The sequence below is a fragment of the Stenella coeruleoalba genome, assembly GCF_951394435.1.
Source record: "Stenella coeruleoalba genome assembly, chromosome: 14".
In the NCBI taxonomy this organism is placed as follows: domain Eukaryota; kingdom Metazoa; phylum Chordata; class Mammalia; order Artiodactyla; family Delphinidae; genus Stenella; species Stenella coeruleoalba.
The window spans coordinates 49,377,064-49,392,618 of NC_137160.1; the positions used below are offsets into that span (position 1 = coordinate 49,377,064).

The window sequence follows — 15,555 nt, forward strand, 5'->3', positions numbered from 1 at the left end:
ACACTTCTTCCAAAATGTTACCTTTAAAATGATAGGAAGTGCTAAGATATTTTATAAGAATTTACTTTATTAAAATATTAGACTTTTTAGCAGTTTTTCTATTTGTAAAATGTGGTAGTACATTTTATAGAATAATATTCAGTGAAAAGTATGTTTGTAGACACTATAACATCCAGGAAACTGATGTATTAGGCAAAAGGAGTATAACTTAAGCAATTATGTCATAAATAAAATTATGTTAAAAAATCTCAAACTTATGCAAGGGAAAAATGATCAGAAAGAAACCCTCCAAAATGTTTGTAGTGGTCCTGGAGTGACTAGGACAATGAGTATTTTGTTTTCTTCCTGTCTGTGTTTAGATAGATATGTATTTAAACATTTTTTACTACAAAAATTCCTAAAAGAGCTGTTAGCCACTTAGAGTAAATATGAATGATGTAGCTTATGCTCCGTTGTTGAATATTGACTTCAGGAGAGCGTTTGATTCATTATAAAGCATCCCTTTGATAGTGTTGTATCCTGTCAGTCTATATCACTTCAGAAAATAATGTCCTATTTATTATAAACATCATAATTAACTTTTAAAAAATCTAAGTCTGTAGAGGAAATTATTTTTTTTTCAACATTTCTTGGAGGAATAATGTTAAATGAATGTATTATCTGCTCTAATTATCTAATTTAAATTACTAATTTAAATAATGGCTTTGTTAACTCATATTTAGTTTTGACCGCATGAATCAACTTGGTAAAATAACCAGGTAATTTACTTTAAAAATCAATTACAGAAGTTGTCTGTTTAATTGTGGATTGGCAACTGTTTAGGCAGCATCAGTCATTACTACAATTAGTTGACTTGTAGTAATCAATTTAAGTGAATACTAAGGAACCACAATAATGCAGACAGAACTGAAGTGATATAAAGATTCCTACATAGTCATTCTTTCTATTGTAGAAGAAACTCAGTAGTAATGTGTAATTTGGAAAAGTGCTATAATATAATAAAGTCTATAATTTCTCTGCTTTTTTAGGAGTTGGTAATGCTTCTTTTAGAATATAATGCTCATACTACTGTTGTTAATGGGAATGGACAGACAGCAAAGGAAGTCACTCATGACAAAGAAATCAGAAACATGCTTGAAGGTAAATATTATGGATCTTAATCTAAACAGCATTTATTTTCGTTATAGACACGGTCCAGAATAGAAGTAGAAATGGCTTCTGAGGTGCCAAAATAGATGACACCAAGCCTGTGGTCTAAAGATAATGTAATTTGCAAGTCACTGATTAGACATAAAACTATATGAGAGTTTCCGCAGAGCTTTTAAATTCTTTATATAAGATTATGGCGAGTTTTAAAAATCAAATCTCCAACAAAATTAAAAGTAGAAATTAGAGACATGAGGGAGTACGGCTGAAAGGCTGCAGAAGCATGATAATGAAGGAATACAGAGCGCAGGACAGGGGAACTATAAGAGGTGTAGCTACTGGGAGTCATGTGATATTGGGGACGATAGCTCTGGCAGGCTCCATTACCCTGAGGGCTTCACTGTAGTACAGCAGCTAACAGTAAATTCTTCATGGATCAGCTTCATTGTTAGATGAACTTCAAAGATTCAGTTACATTTAAGAAGACATATTAGGGATTTCTCTAAAAATAGTTTAAAACAAAAATACTTTGATGCTTACATTGGGAAGCGTTCATTCGTTAGGATTATCCCCCAAATATCCAGGGCTTTGGCTGTAATTATTTTTTTGGTAGTATTTCTATAGTAGAGAAGAGAAGATCACATTTTTTTAAATTAATTAATTTATTTGGCTGCGTTGGGTCTTCGTTGCGGCACATGGGCTTCCCTCTAGTTGTGGCATGTGGGCTCTAGAGCACGTGGGCTTAGTTGCCCCGCGGCATGTGGGATCTTAGTTCCCCGACCAGGGATTGAACCTGTGTCCCCTGCATTGGAAGGCAGATTCTTAACCACTGGACCATCAGGGAAGTCCCTGAGAAGAGAAGATTTCTTAATTACTACTTTATGAATAAAAGTATTGAATTAGAGTTGCAGTTTCACACACATCCTTTGTTTCTTTCCTTTGCAATTCAGAGAAGGGCAAGATAATTTTGTACTTCAAGGGTGTTGATTTATTTGTTATTAGTATTTTTATCTATGTACGAAGCAAGGTCTTGCTTTTTATTACTTTCCAATTGACCTTGAAACCTAAAATCTCCCTTGTTTCTTTAGTTACAAGATACTGTCTGCTTGTCAGACACCTTTAGATCAGCGTCTCTACTCGCTCTTGCATTTAAAATGAACCCTCTCATTTTCAATAAACAAATCAACACATAACATCTTCTATAAGGCTCAGTATTATGTGATTTTGAGGAGATTGATCATATTATATGTCATCCCTGCCCTTTAATAAATTATGATCTAATTGGGAGGATTAGGTACTGTCTTTGATCCTGTTCTATTATTTTATTTGTAATAAGATGAGAACCCAGAACTGACGTTCTCCTGACAGACTGGGATGTTGGGTTCACCTGACAAGTTGACATTTAATGGGACTAGCTGTAAAGACGTGCTCTAAGTACTCACTCTCACGGCCGCCAAAACCCAACTGTGCTAAGAACAAGGGCTTAGTTGACTTGATGGGCACTTAACGATTTATCAGCTACAGTATGGTCCTAGCTGGGGTAATAGAAGTAGAAGTAGAGATTTTGCTCTGATGAGATCACCTTAGCCAGGTGTGATATCATTTGTGGATAGTGCATTAAATGGATCAGACTGCAGGGAGTACATCCACAACCCACCAAGACCACAGGTAGACCAGAAACCCAATTGTAGGGTAATGCATGTAGAGACAGGAAATGTTTCACCCCAGAAAGACAGATATCAGTAGACACAACAGAATCATGTTTGAGTATCTCAAGAACTGTTATATTGGAAGAGGGGTATTCTTATTTGAGGCCGACCAGGGCCAGTTGACGATCCACTTGATGGCATGCCAGGGAGTTTATCTTTGGGTCCAGTGTATTATAATAATGGCTTGGGTTGCCTTGAAAGGTGTAGTGAGTTTCCCATGATTAGAAGTGTTTGGAAGAGGGTAGATTTCTACTTGTCAGGCACTAGAGAGGACTAGTGTACCTTCTTTTACATATCGTTTGACTTTTTTTATTTTGAGAAATATCCAACCTATGGGAAAGTTTCAAGAATAGTACAACAAACACTTGTATATCTGCACTTAGTCACCAGTCATTAACATTTTGCCACATCTGGTTTACCTTTTTATATATTATTTAATGTTATCTATTTACTTTTAATTTTTTTTTGTGGTGCTATTAGGGAATAATTTGCAGACATAATGATACTTTAGCCCTAAGTACTTCAGTATGTATCTCCTAAGAACAAGGATATTTCCTTATATAATCACAATATAGTGATCAATTTCATGAGATTTAACATCATTATCATAAGATCACTGTTGTAGAATGCCCCTCAACTTGGGCTTTTCTTGTCTCATATAATCAGATTCAGGATATTCATTTTGCCATAGGTTGTATTTGGCATAGGATAAGGTTTTATGCTTTATACCAGTGCATATTAGGAGGTACATGATGTCATTCTGTTCCATTACTGGTGAAATTATCTCTGATCACTACGTGGTCCACTGTTAAGCTACCTTCCCCCTTTTGTAATTAATAAATAATCCTTGGGGAGAAAAACTGAGACCATGTAAATATCCTGAAATCAGGATAAAATCACTTTAAATCAGTGATTTTAGCATTCGTTGATAATTCTTGCCTGAATCACTCTTTACTATAGAGATTGCAAAAGGGTGATTTTCTGTTGTTAATGAAGTACATTTGGTAGGTTCTCACCTGCATTTGAAGTGTACTGCTATTTAACCTACGCTGGGCATGTATGTAAGTGTCTTATCAGGATGGAGTTAGGCTTCATGATCTCTGTGATCCCTACTAACTCTGGATTCTGATTGAAAAGAAAGACAAAGAGTTAGTTTATAGTCATATCAAATTTAAAATTTATAGGACAGGGACTTCCCTGGTGGTCCAGTGGGTAAAACTCTGCACTCTCAATGCAGGGGGCCCAGATTTGATCCCATGTCAGGGAACTAGATCCCACATGCATGCTGCAACTAAGAGCTCGCATGCCTCAATGAAGATCCTGAGTGCCGCAACTAAGACCCAGGGCAGCCAAAATAAATAGATAGTTAGATAGATAGATGGATGGATGCAGCCAAAATAAATAAATAGATAAATATTTTAAAAAATGAAAATAAAATTTATAAGACAAATTATTTGGGGGATGGAGTATTTGCTTTAAAAAACATTAAGGTATAAAATATATGGATAAAAGTACACATTATTAATGCACAGCTTGCGGTTTTCACAAGGGAAACACATCCATGTAGACAGCACCCATGTCAAGGAACAGAACATTATGGGCACTCTAGAAGCCTTGAGTCTGCAAATTGGAATATTTGTTTTTATAGGCTGGATCAGCAGTCTTCTTTCAGTGTCCAGAAGGAACACAGGACAGGAACACAAGCAGGGTTTTCAACTCCAAATCCAGTTTTCCTTCATTGATGAGCCTAGACAATCTAGAGAGAAACATTTACCACCCTTCCTTAAAGTCTAGAACAAACATTATTAAACATTGTTTGATTATTCAGTGAATATTTATTGGCTAGATATGCATTGTGCCAGATACTGTCATAAATGTCTAGGATACACAGAAGAGTAAGAACAGGTACCTGACTTCGAGAATGACTGCAGGGATAAATTACAGCTCCAGGTAATACATGTAGTAGTACAGGTGTGTAGGGAAGGGTGGGGACGTGACTGTTCTCCAAAGCTCACAGTCCAGTGGCCTTAGAGGAAAGACTGAAGAGCATGAATCCCAGCAAAAGAAAGCAGTGTTGGGAGCATGTGTGGAGGCGTGGCAGCCTTCCTCCAAAGTGGAGAGAGAGGGAGTGGGTGTGGAAATAAAAATGTGAGAAAAGAAGATGATGGTATATTAGTAATGTTAGTCCGTTCTTAAGACAAAGTTAAACTGGTTCCAGCTATTCCTGTATTCAAGCTATGTGTTTCCTGTAGTTAAAATGCAAGGGCATGCGTAGTGTCTCGAACAACTGTTAGCGCATAGTAATTACTAACTATTAATAAATGTTCATTATTTCTCGGGGAGACCTAGGAAACCTTTTATAGTTCCTCCCTTGCAGCCTTTGCACAGGACATTGTACACATATTTTAAGGGGGATTATTATTAAGCCTTTCTATGAAATTGTTTCTTTTCTGTAAGCCAAAACAGAACTCAAACATAGCAGAAATGAGACCTTATTACATACTCTCGTCCCTTAAATCATACTGCTCTCATTCCCTGCAAGTACGAGCAGCACAGAGTCATGGTAAAAGCATGGACTCTGGAACCCACCTGCCGAAGGTCAAGTCCCAGCTCCTCCACATCCCGGCTGTGTGGCTTAGGTTAAGTTCCTTAACCTCTTGCTGCCTCAGTTTCTTCATTTATAAAATTGTGAAAATAGTAACGCTTCAAAGAGTAGTTATGAGGATTTAATGCGTTAATATTGTTTAAGTGTTTTGAAAGGTATTTGGCACGTAGTAAGTGCTAGAGTGTTTGTTAAAGAAATAAAATATTCTTATGTAGAAGTATGTAAGTATATATAAACCTAAATATATTTATATGGTGTGTATGTCTTCCTACCAACGCTATTTCTTATTATTTTTGCATTCTAAGGTTCTGGAAGGTATCAGCACCTCTCCCCACTTATCTACCTTTCCAAGGCACATATATAATAGTATTTCAGCATGCAAAAGTAATTCATAATTACTTGTGTTGGGTGTTGTCGTGAGTAATGTACTTAAGGACCTCTGAATTGAAAACAAAAATTCATCTGAACCTGAGGGAAGTTGAACTCTGTAGTCTGAAATAAAGGCAGTGAGAATAACAGTAAAGTCTAACAGCATTTGAATTACAGTTCAAAACATTGTGACTTTTCTTACCATGATCACTTTGTTCTCTATACATCTTTGTGATAAATTTGCTAATAGGATCCAGACTAGAAGTAGAATAATATGTGCTTTTCCTTTTGCAGCTGTAGAAAGGACTCAACAAAGAAAGCTTGAAGAATTACTTTTAGCAGCAGCAAGAGAAGGCAGAACAGCGGAACTCACAGCTCTGGTAAAAACAAAAACAAATGTATTCTTTACTCTGCAGGGAATTTTTTTTTTTCCCAGAAAGGTGTGAAGTTTATTAAGATATTAAGAGAAAAAAGATGGAACAGTAAATAGCTACTGAATTTGGGATAGTTCCTTATTTACAAGTTTTACTGCGGGAGGCCCATTTAAATCAGCATTTCGCATAATCAGAGGGCTACAGTTTTTCCCTGGAAATATAGGTATTTCACTCTCCAGGTAAAAGATTATTGAAAACATTAAGTGACCGCCCCAATTAGAAACAGATAAGCGAATACCTTCAAGATATATAAAAAAGGGTAACTGCTGGGCTTCCCTGGTGGCGCAGTGGTTGAGAGTCCGCCTGCCGATGCAGGGGACACGGGTTCGTGCCCCAGTCTGGGAAGATCCCACATGCCGCGGAGCGGCTGGGCCCGTGAGCCATGGCCGGTGAGCCTGCGCTCCGCAACGGGAGAGGCCACAGCAGTGAGGGGCCCGCGTACTGCAAAAACAAAAAACAAACAAACAAAAGGGTAACTGCTACTTAAACATGAATTTTCACAAATTATTCTTGTGCCTAATTCAGACAATTTGCTTAGAAAAGCTGAGGAAATTTTTTACTTAACGTTGAGTTCATAACGTAGTCAAATTGTGGGACTAGACTACTCGAGATCATCATAATAGAACAGAAGTCTTTAAATATCTGAAAACACAGCATGGTAATAGTTTAAGCAGGATATATTTTAAATGATTACGTTTTTCTCTGAATTTCTGATTTACTACCCCACTTCTACTTGAAAACCTAATGGTTAAGAATTTAGTTTTTCATGGTAAACATTTAATATAAGGATAGTTTTTTTTCTTCATGATTAATCCAATTTAAAATTGGCATATATAAGACCTATAAAGGAATACCTTTCTCTAATTTTGATGAGCAATTATTTCTGAAAGGTATGCTATAGTTCTAGAAAATAACATACAAACAAGGGACAATATTTTTGAAATATTTATATCATGTTAGACTGAAAACTTACCCATTTCTTTTTCTTCTTAGAAGACCTACTTTCCAGTTCCCATTTCCTGAAAATAGTCTCATTAAACAAAAAACTCTGAATGTGGTCTAAATTCAAGACTGAAGCACGGCCATTTGCCTTAAAGTTACTTCAGTTTGTTTGAAAAGGCCTCTCTGGTTTCCAAGTATAGTGCCTAAAACATATTTTAAACTTTGTGAAATGGAGACTCCTTTAAAAAGAACTTTTTAAAGGAGTCAGCTGGGAACAACAAATTCAGTATACCTTTAATATTTACATGTTTAACACTTATGGTTTTTTTTTTTTTTTTTTTTGCGATATGCGGGCCTCTCACTGTTGTGGTCTCTCCCATTGCAGAGCACAGGCTCTGGGCACACAGGCTTAGCAGCCATGGCTCACGGGCCCAGCTGCTCCGCGGCACGTGGGATCCTCCTGGACCGGGGCATGAACCCGTGTCCCCTGCATCAGCAGGCGGACTCTCAACCACTGCGCCACCTGGGAAGCCCACATTTATGGTTTTAATGCTTCTGAATGACTGTGGTAGACCAATTTGTAATTTTGCTGTCACAAGTGTGAATTGCAAGACTTGTAGGGGCGAAAGAATCTTAGTGGGATCCCAGCGTCCAGGGTTGAGTGGGGTGGCCCCGGTGTAGTGTGTGGTGTCTGTCTCAGGGGAGCGTGGGGCCTGAGGTTCCGTGGCGGCCTGAGGTTCCGTGGCAGCCTGAGGACAGCATGGGGAGTGACGTGGGTTGGCTGATTTTGTGAGCAGGAAGCCACTGACAGTTGAGATGCTGAGGAGCCCCACTGCTCATCAGGCTCTGGAGCATGAGGGTCCGCCTGAATTTTCAGTTCTACTGTACCATCATGGGTTTCATGGAAGAAAGTCTGTCTTTGGTATGTAATCTGCATTGTATTTCTTCAATTGTCAGCTCAACAGGCCGAATCCTCCTGCTGTTAACTGTTCGGATCAGTTAGGAAATACACCCTTGCATTGTGCCGCCTATCGGGCTCATAAACAATGTGCCTTAAAGCTTCTGAAAAGTGGAGCAGACCCTAATCTGAAGAACAAAAATGGTAAGCATGTTGGTGAAAGCCATTGTTGGTCATTTTGAAGCTGTAAAGAAATGAAGTGTTTTGTTTTAGTGCCCAGCCTTTGTTAAACTGTGTGGTCCCTGTTTAATTTTGAAGTCAAGGCATTTACACGAAAGAAAAAATTTATTAATTTACTTCTCAGTTAAGACCTAAATGTTTAATAATGCCTGTTTCATATGAGGCACTAATGATGCCTAAGATCTGATTTCCACCCTCAAGGGAAAGAAAGTACAAGTTGACTCTTGTTATTTGTGGTAGTTATGTTCTATAACATTGCTGTGACCTCTGAATTAGTGGATACTGAACCATTGCTTATAAGAAAAATACAGAGTTAAGTTCCTGTGAGCCTTTGGTCACAGCATTTTCATCCACTGATCAACACGTAGCCTTGTTTTATGCGTGCTTCTGTTTAAAAACACCTTATTCAGTGTACGTTATTGACTTACTAACACTGAGCTCACTGCCAAGAGCACTATAACTCATTCCTGGACTAAATTCGTGTAACAGATACTCTGTTCAGAAGGCACATCACAGGCTTCTTGCACTTAGGAGCACTAGACAGCACTTCAGCCCTGTGCTTGGGGGCCAGTTTCAACAGTGAAATCACCAGAAACAAAACGCGAAAAATGTGGCACTAGGTAGACTGTGACGAGGACACTTGTTCACAGTACGAGAGCTGAGACAAGAAGGCAGAGCACCAGCTTTTCCACTTAAGGGAATGTATGCATCAGAAGACTCAAGTTTTTTACCGATCTGGATGTGTCTGTGAATGACCAAAAAATTGCCATGAGTATTGACTTTGACATTAAAGTACATTTTAACAATTGGCGAGTTTGCAGATGTGGAATTCACAAATAATGAGGATAGACTGTACATGCACGAAGCATCAAAGACAGAATTGGATGACCATAAGAGGAGCTGTAAAAGGTGTGTTGGGTAATCAGTGGAGGAACAGCTCATTAGGGCTTTTCTGCATCCCTTTTTAGGATGCTTCCCTCTGCCGACCATCGGCCTGGATTAGGACTTGTCTGTGGTCCCATAGGACCCTGTGTTGACCTCTTCATAGCTTCAGTTGTTCTCCGTGGCAGTTGTTGACTTATGTAGCTGTCTCCTGTGAGACTGAGCTCCTAAGGGGAGGGCTAACGTTTTACTGTCTAGTTTACTCAGCACCTAGAGTAATGTGTAGCATTTGATGCCTCCTACAAGTTGCATGTTTGTTGAAGGTTTGGGGCGATTAGATATAGCTTCCTGAAGGAATACATCTTTTATACAGACCCTGGAGTCCTAGTAAGATAAAAAATTCATCTCTAAATACTTCAGTTTGTATCTCTAACAAAAGGCCCCCCAATATATTTTTTTCCTTTTAAATAAAACAATACTATTATTATCTAGTAAGATATTGGTAAGCTGAATTTTGGGAAAGGGTGTTGTAGGCAGAGGGAAGATTATGAGCAAAGGTAGTAAAGTGAAAAATGTAAGTCAAGTTGAGGTGACATCTCCAGTTTGACACATCCAGGGGTATGAAGGGGAGCAATACTGGGGAATCCTGTAACTGCAGATTAGCTTCCATCGTGGCGAGCCTCAAAATGCCAGACTGTTTTGCCCCTTAATTTCAAGGTCAAGGAGACTCTGAGGAGTGGAGGGATGAGGTGCTTTAAAAAGATTAATATGGTTACAATATCTAGGATGGGTTATGACAGGCCCAAGACTGTAGGGAGGGATCAGTAGGGCCATTGAAATGGTCTTAGGTGAGAGGTAATTAGGACCTGAACTTTAGTAACATCAATGGGTGTAGAAAGGAGAAAGAAAATTTACTATAGAATCTCACGCTTCTTCCTCTCTTCTTTTGACTTGGTCCTTACGCCCTAGACTGGCACTGTTCTGTAGAGATACAATGGGACCCACATATTAAAAGTAAAAAGAAACAGGAAATTAATTTTCATAATGTATTTTATTTAAAGCAGTATATCCAAAATACCATGTCAACATGTAACTGGTGAAAAAAAAATTATCAATGACGTTTTACATTCCTTTTTTGGTACCAAGTCTTTGAAATCTGGTGTGTGTTTTACACTTCACAGCACATCTCAGCTTGAACTAGGTGCATTTCAAGTACTGAATGGCCACATGTGATTAGTGTCCACCATATTGGACATTGCAGCTCTAGACATACTGAGCTGTTTGAGGCTGTCTAGTTAACCGTGCTGTCCTTACTCTGCTTATGCTCTCTCTGCCAGGAATACCCTTTTCCTTCTTGTCCATGTGGTAAACTCTAGTCTCACCTTAAGAATTAGCTCAAACTCGGCTTCCCCAGAGAGGCTTTTCCTGTATCCCTGAGGTAGACATAGGTTCTTCCAGGAATAAGTTAGAAGAGAAATTGGAGGATGCAGAAGGGGAAGCACTCAGGAGACATGAGGGAAATGCCAGTTCCATGGAAGCCAAAGGAAGAGAGTAAATGCAGAGCTAAAGGGGTAGGATGTTATTAGTGTTGCGAGCATCCTAGACTGAAGAAGATAAACACTGAGGAAAGGCTGTGGAATTCAGTGACACAGTGCCCAGTGGTCCTTTCTGAAAGAGCAGTTTTCACTGGGTAGTTGAGTGAAGGCTAGGTTAGGGGTAATGACTGAGTAGGAAATGAGGAGGCTGAGGCAGCATTACTTACCTGCTTCTTTGCAATATGTAAGAACAGAGGATAGCTCCATGGCCAAGTGGAAGATTTTTTAGGCACGGGGAATTTAAGTATGTTTGAAGTTAAGGAGGACCAAGGCAGTAGAAAAAGAGCTTGACTTCATTGTGACACTTAGAAATGTAATTTTTAAAAAGGTAATGTTTTGGGGGATAGCAAAAAAAGTAGGAATATATTTGAGAAACGAGCTTCAGGTTTTTTAATGGAGGCAATTATAAACACAGCTGAAGGATGTAAAAGAAGACCTAAAAAATGGAGAACCCTCCATGTTTTTGGTGGAGAAGGACCTCAACATTGAAAAGCTAACAGTTCTCCTCAAATTAATTTATAATTCAAAGCAGTCGCAGCCAGAATCCTCAAAAGGTTTTCATAGAACTTGACTAGCTGATTCTAAATTTATACAGAAAAGTCGATGGCAGAGAATTTTAAAGGGGGAGAGAAGCCGTGAGGGCTTGCCCTTGCTGGATAAAAGGACCAATTATGAACCTCTGGTAGGTAAAGTATTCGTTTCTTCAACAAATATTTGAGTGCTTATGTGCCAGATACTATGCCAGGGACTAGGGACCTAGAACAGTGAAGAAAAAAAAAAACGAGGCAAGTTCCTGCTTTCATGGAACCTGCATCCTAATAAGATAAGGCCAATAAAATGCAAATAGAAAAGCAGGTATTTAATATGTCAGATGTGCTAAGTGCTCTGAGGGGGGAAAAGGCAGGGAAATGGGATCCAGAGTGTGTTGCATGTATAGAGGGCTCCTTCTTTGTATGGGGTGGCAGGAGAAGCTTCTCTGTTAGGATGGCAATTAAAACTTGAAGTGAGGGGGCAAGCCGTGTCAATATCTGGGAGACGGGCTTGGTTCTAGGCAGAGGAAACAGGTGAGAGTGTGCGTGATGTGTCAGGAAAAGCAAGGAGGCCAGGATGTCCAGAGCAGAGTGAGAGAAGGAGAGTGGTCAGAGGAGGGGGCGTTAGAGAGGCAATGGGAACTGGATCATGAAAGGCCTTTCAGGTTATTGTAAGAATTTTGGCTTTTACTCTGAGACATGGGAAGATGCAGGAGGGTTTAGAATGGAGCAGTGATGCGATCTGACCTATGTTATGAAAAATGATCCCTCTGGTTGCCGTGAGGAGACTAGACCCTAGGTGGGCAGGGAGGATAGCTGTTGAGAGGCTGTTGGGATAATCAGGGTGAGAGGTAATATTGGCTTGGATCAGGATAGTGGCAATAAAAGTGGTAGTAAGTGGTTGGATTTTTTGTTTTACATATTTTGAAGGTAGAGTGGTTAGGATTTTCTGATGGCTTGGATGTGAGGTATGAAAGAAAGGAGTCAAGGATGACTTTCCAGTGTTTGAACTGAGGACCTGAAAGAATGGAATTTCCAATTCATGAGAAGGAGAAGACTGCAGGAGGGGCAGGTTAGCAGTTGCTGAGAATTAGGGGCTTGGTTTTTAAGACATTAAGAATTTGAAATACTGTACTATACAATCTAAATGATAGAGTTGGAAGTAGAAGTTTGAGTTTAGGGGAGAGGTCTGGGTGGAGATACAAATTTGGGAATCATTAGTATATACTGTAGAATTATTTAAAGTCATGGAATGTATAAAATCACTTAGCAAGATCTTGAATTGGTATTGGTTCAGGGTAGGTGAACAGTTTAGAAATTAAAACATGGGAACTTAGTAGGTGACAAAAGTGGCGTGATAGGTGGATGAGGAAAGAATCTAGTAATTAGCTGTCCATATAGTAACAGGTAATTTTAGATACCCATTTCATAGTGGATACTAAATTCCAGGTAGTTTAAAGACCTATATGTGCAATACAAACTTCAGACATCAGGAGAGGCTTCTGCTTTTGGCCATAATAGAATTACAGGACCTGATTTACCTCCCTTTCTCCACACCTGTTAACATTGTATTGGAAGACCTAGCCAGTACAACAAAGCAAGAAAAAGAAATGGAAGACATTCAGACTGAAAAAGAATTCTTATTCTTCTGATCATCCAGGTAAAAAAATTCTAAGAAATTTACAACAACCTGGTGTAGAACTAATTAGTGAGCTAGCTCAACATACAAAAATAAATTATATTTCTGTATACTAGTCAGAAGTAGAAAATGAAAAAGCATATTATTTATAATGGCATTAAAATTTCATGAAATACTTGGGAATAAACTTGATACAAGATGTGTAAGACTTGTGCACATTGAACATTGGTGAGAGAAATTTAAGAATATATGGGGAAGGGTACTATTTTCAGGGATCAGGAGACTTGACATTGTTGTCAGTTTTCTCCAAGTAGATCTAGCAATTCAGTGCAATCCCAGTCAAAGTTCCAGCAGGCCTTTTTGTAGAAAATGACAAATTGATTACAAATTTTATTTGGAAATGGAAAAGACCTAGTATACCCAAAACAACTTTGGAAAAGAACAAAATCGGAGGATTTAGGCTACCTTGTAGTTACAGTCAGGGTTCTGTAGAGAAACAGAAGCAGTTATATATATAGAGAGAGAGAGACAGAGAGAGAGGGAGAGAGGGAGAGAGAGAGAGAGAGAGAAAGAATAATTATATCCGATGGTATAATTCAGACTGAATCCAAAGGCCTGAGCCCTGTGGGGGGGGGGGGGGGCGGCAAGAAGCCAGAGTACCAGGAGATCCAATATTCCAGGGCAGAAATAGATGGATTTCCCACTTCAAGAAGAGAGGGAATTTGTCCTTTCTCTGCCTTTTTGTTCTATTCAGGCCCTCAGTGGATTGGATGATGCTACCCACATGGGTGAGGTCAGATCTTTACTCAGTCTACTGATTCAAATGCTAGTCTCACCCAGAAACACCCTCACAGACACACCCAGAAATGTTACTATTATTTACTATCTAGGTATTCCTTAGCCTAGTCACTGTGGTAAGGATAGATATATAGGTCTATGGAACAGGAGAGAGTGCAGAAATATATAAATATATTTACACACAATTGGTTTTTGTCAAAGGTGTCAAAGGCAATCAGTGAGGAAAGGATAAAATTGTCAACAGATGACACTGAAAAAGTTGGATTGCTATATTCAAAACAAGGAACGTGTGTAAAAATTAGATCTAGATGGGTCATAGAAATGAACATAAGAGTTAAAACCATAAAACTCTAGAAGAAAATACAGGAGAACATCTTAGTTACCTTGGGTTTTGCAAAGATTTCTTAAATATGACACAAAGGATGAGTGATAAAATATTGATAAACTGGATTGTCAAAATTAGGAAGTTTTTCTCTTCAATAAGCACTGTTATGAAAATGCAAGCTATTTTATGGGAGGAAATATTGGCAAAACATGTACAAGAGTGCACCTGTATCTAGGATATATACAGAACCCTTATAACTCTAATAGGAAGACAACCCAATTCTAAAAAGGTTCAGGCGCTTCTTCAAAGATACACAGATGGCAAAAAACACATGACTGAAGGCTCTACATGGAGGTATAAAACCTAAATTAAAATTCCTTTACATGAAAAATAAGCATTTACATAAATGCAAGGAATATGTACTATGATGTTTATTTCAGCTGTGTTTAAAATAGTAAAAAAGAATCATGATTACCTTTGAAAGTTAGTAGCAGTTTACAGAATGATTTAACATTGAGGGGTAAACTTCTAAAAGTAATGGAAGGTGGGTACAGATATCTGGAAGTTTCAGCACTCCTGTTGAAGATGTTACAGTGTTCTTGATAAAAGTCAAGATGGTGCTTTCTGAAAAAGTGTAATTTTTTAAATCATAAGAGTAATAGTATCTGCATTTTAGGAAGTTTTAAAAATACAGAAAAAAGCATAAATTACTCCAATACAATCTCTGGTACTTTGGCATATTATATACCCTTTGAATCTATTTTCATACCTATTTTAGAGCATTTTTTAAAATTGCAAAACAAATGCTTTTTTTTAATTTTTTATGGCCAAAGTGAGGAAAATGAAGGCACCAAAAAAGTACAATCACCTATACCCAAACATCCAAAGATTTAGTTTTTAGTTGTTTTAGTTGTTGTTCTGTTGTGGACTAGATTTTTTTTAAGTTTTAAATAATAGATACCAACTCAAGAGTGTGAGCAGGGACTTCCCTGGTGGTCCAGCGGTAAAGAATCCACCTTACAATGGAGGGGACTCGGGTTTGATCTCCGGTCAGGGAACTAAGATCCCACGTGCCGCGGGGCAACTAAGCCCACGTGCCACAACTACTGAGCTCATGCGCCTCAACTAGAGAGCCCGTGTGCTGCAAACTACAGAGCCCATGTGCCCTGGAACCCACGTGCCACAGCTACAGAGCTCACGCACCCTGGAGCCTGTGCACCACAACTAGAGAAGAGAAAACCTGCATGCCACAACTAGAGAGAAGCCCATGCATCACAATGAAAGATCCTGCATGTCTCAATAAAGATCCGTGTGCAGTACAAACATGGCTGCTAGGGCCTTCCCCCGGGGGGGGTGTGAAAAGGGCAGAGGATGCTCAGAGAATGGTGGAGTATGGGCCGACAAGCACCTAAGAAAGTATCTACCATTCCTTTTAGTTTATGG

At 38.8% G+C, this 15,555-nt stretch overlaps 1 protein-coding gene across 12 annotated transcripts in view; it reads left to right on the forward strand.

Moving 5' to 3' along the window:
* Positions 1–15,555, forward strand: part of OSBPL1A (oxysterol binding protein like 1A) — a 210,464-nt gene that overhangs the window by 36,702 nt on the left and 158,207 nt on the right. For all 12 annotated transcript variants that reach the window (XM_079942363.1, XM_079942362.1, XM_079942360.1 and 9 more), the window contains 3 exons: positions 1,029–1,140; positions 6,124–6,209; positions 8,163–8,307. In XM_079942363.1, coding sequence (XP_079798489.1) covers positions 1,029–1,140; positions 6,124–6,209; positions 8,163–8,307 — 343 coding nt within the window. The remainder of the gene's footprint in view (positions 1–1,028; positions 1,141–6,123; positions 6,210–8,162; positions 8,308–15,555) is intronic.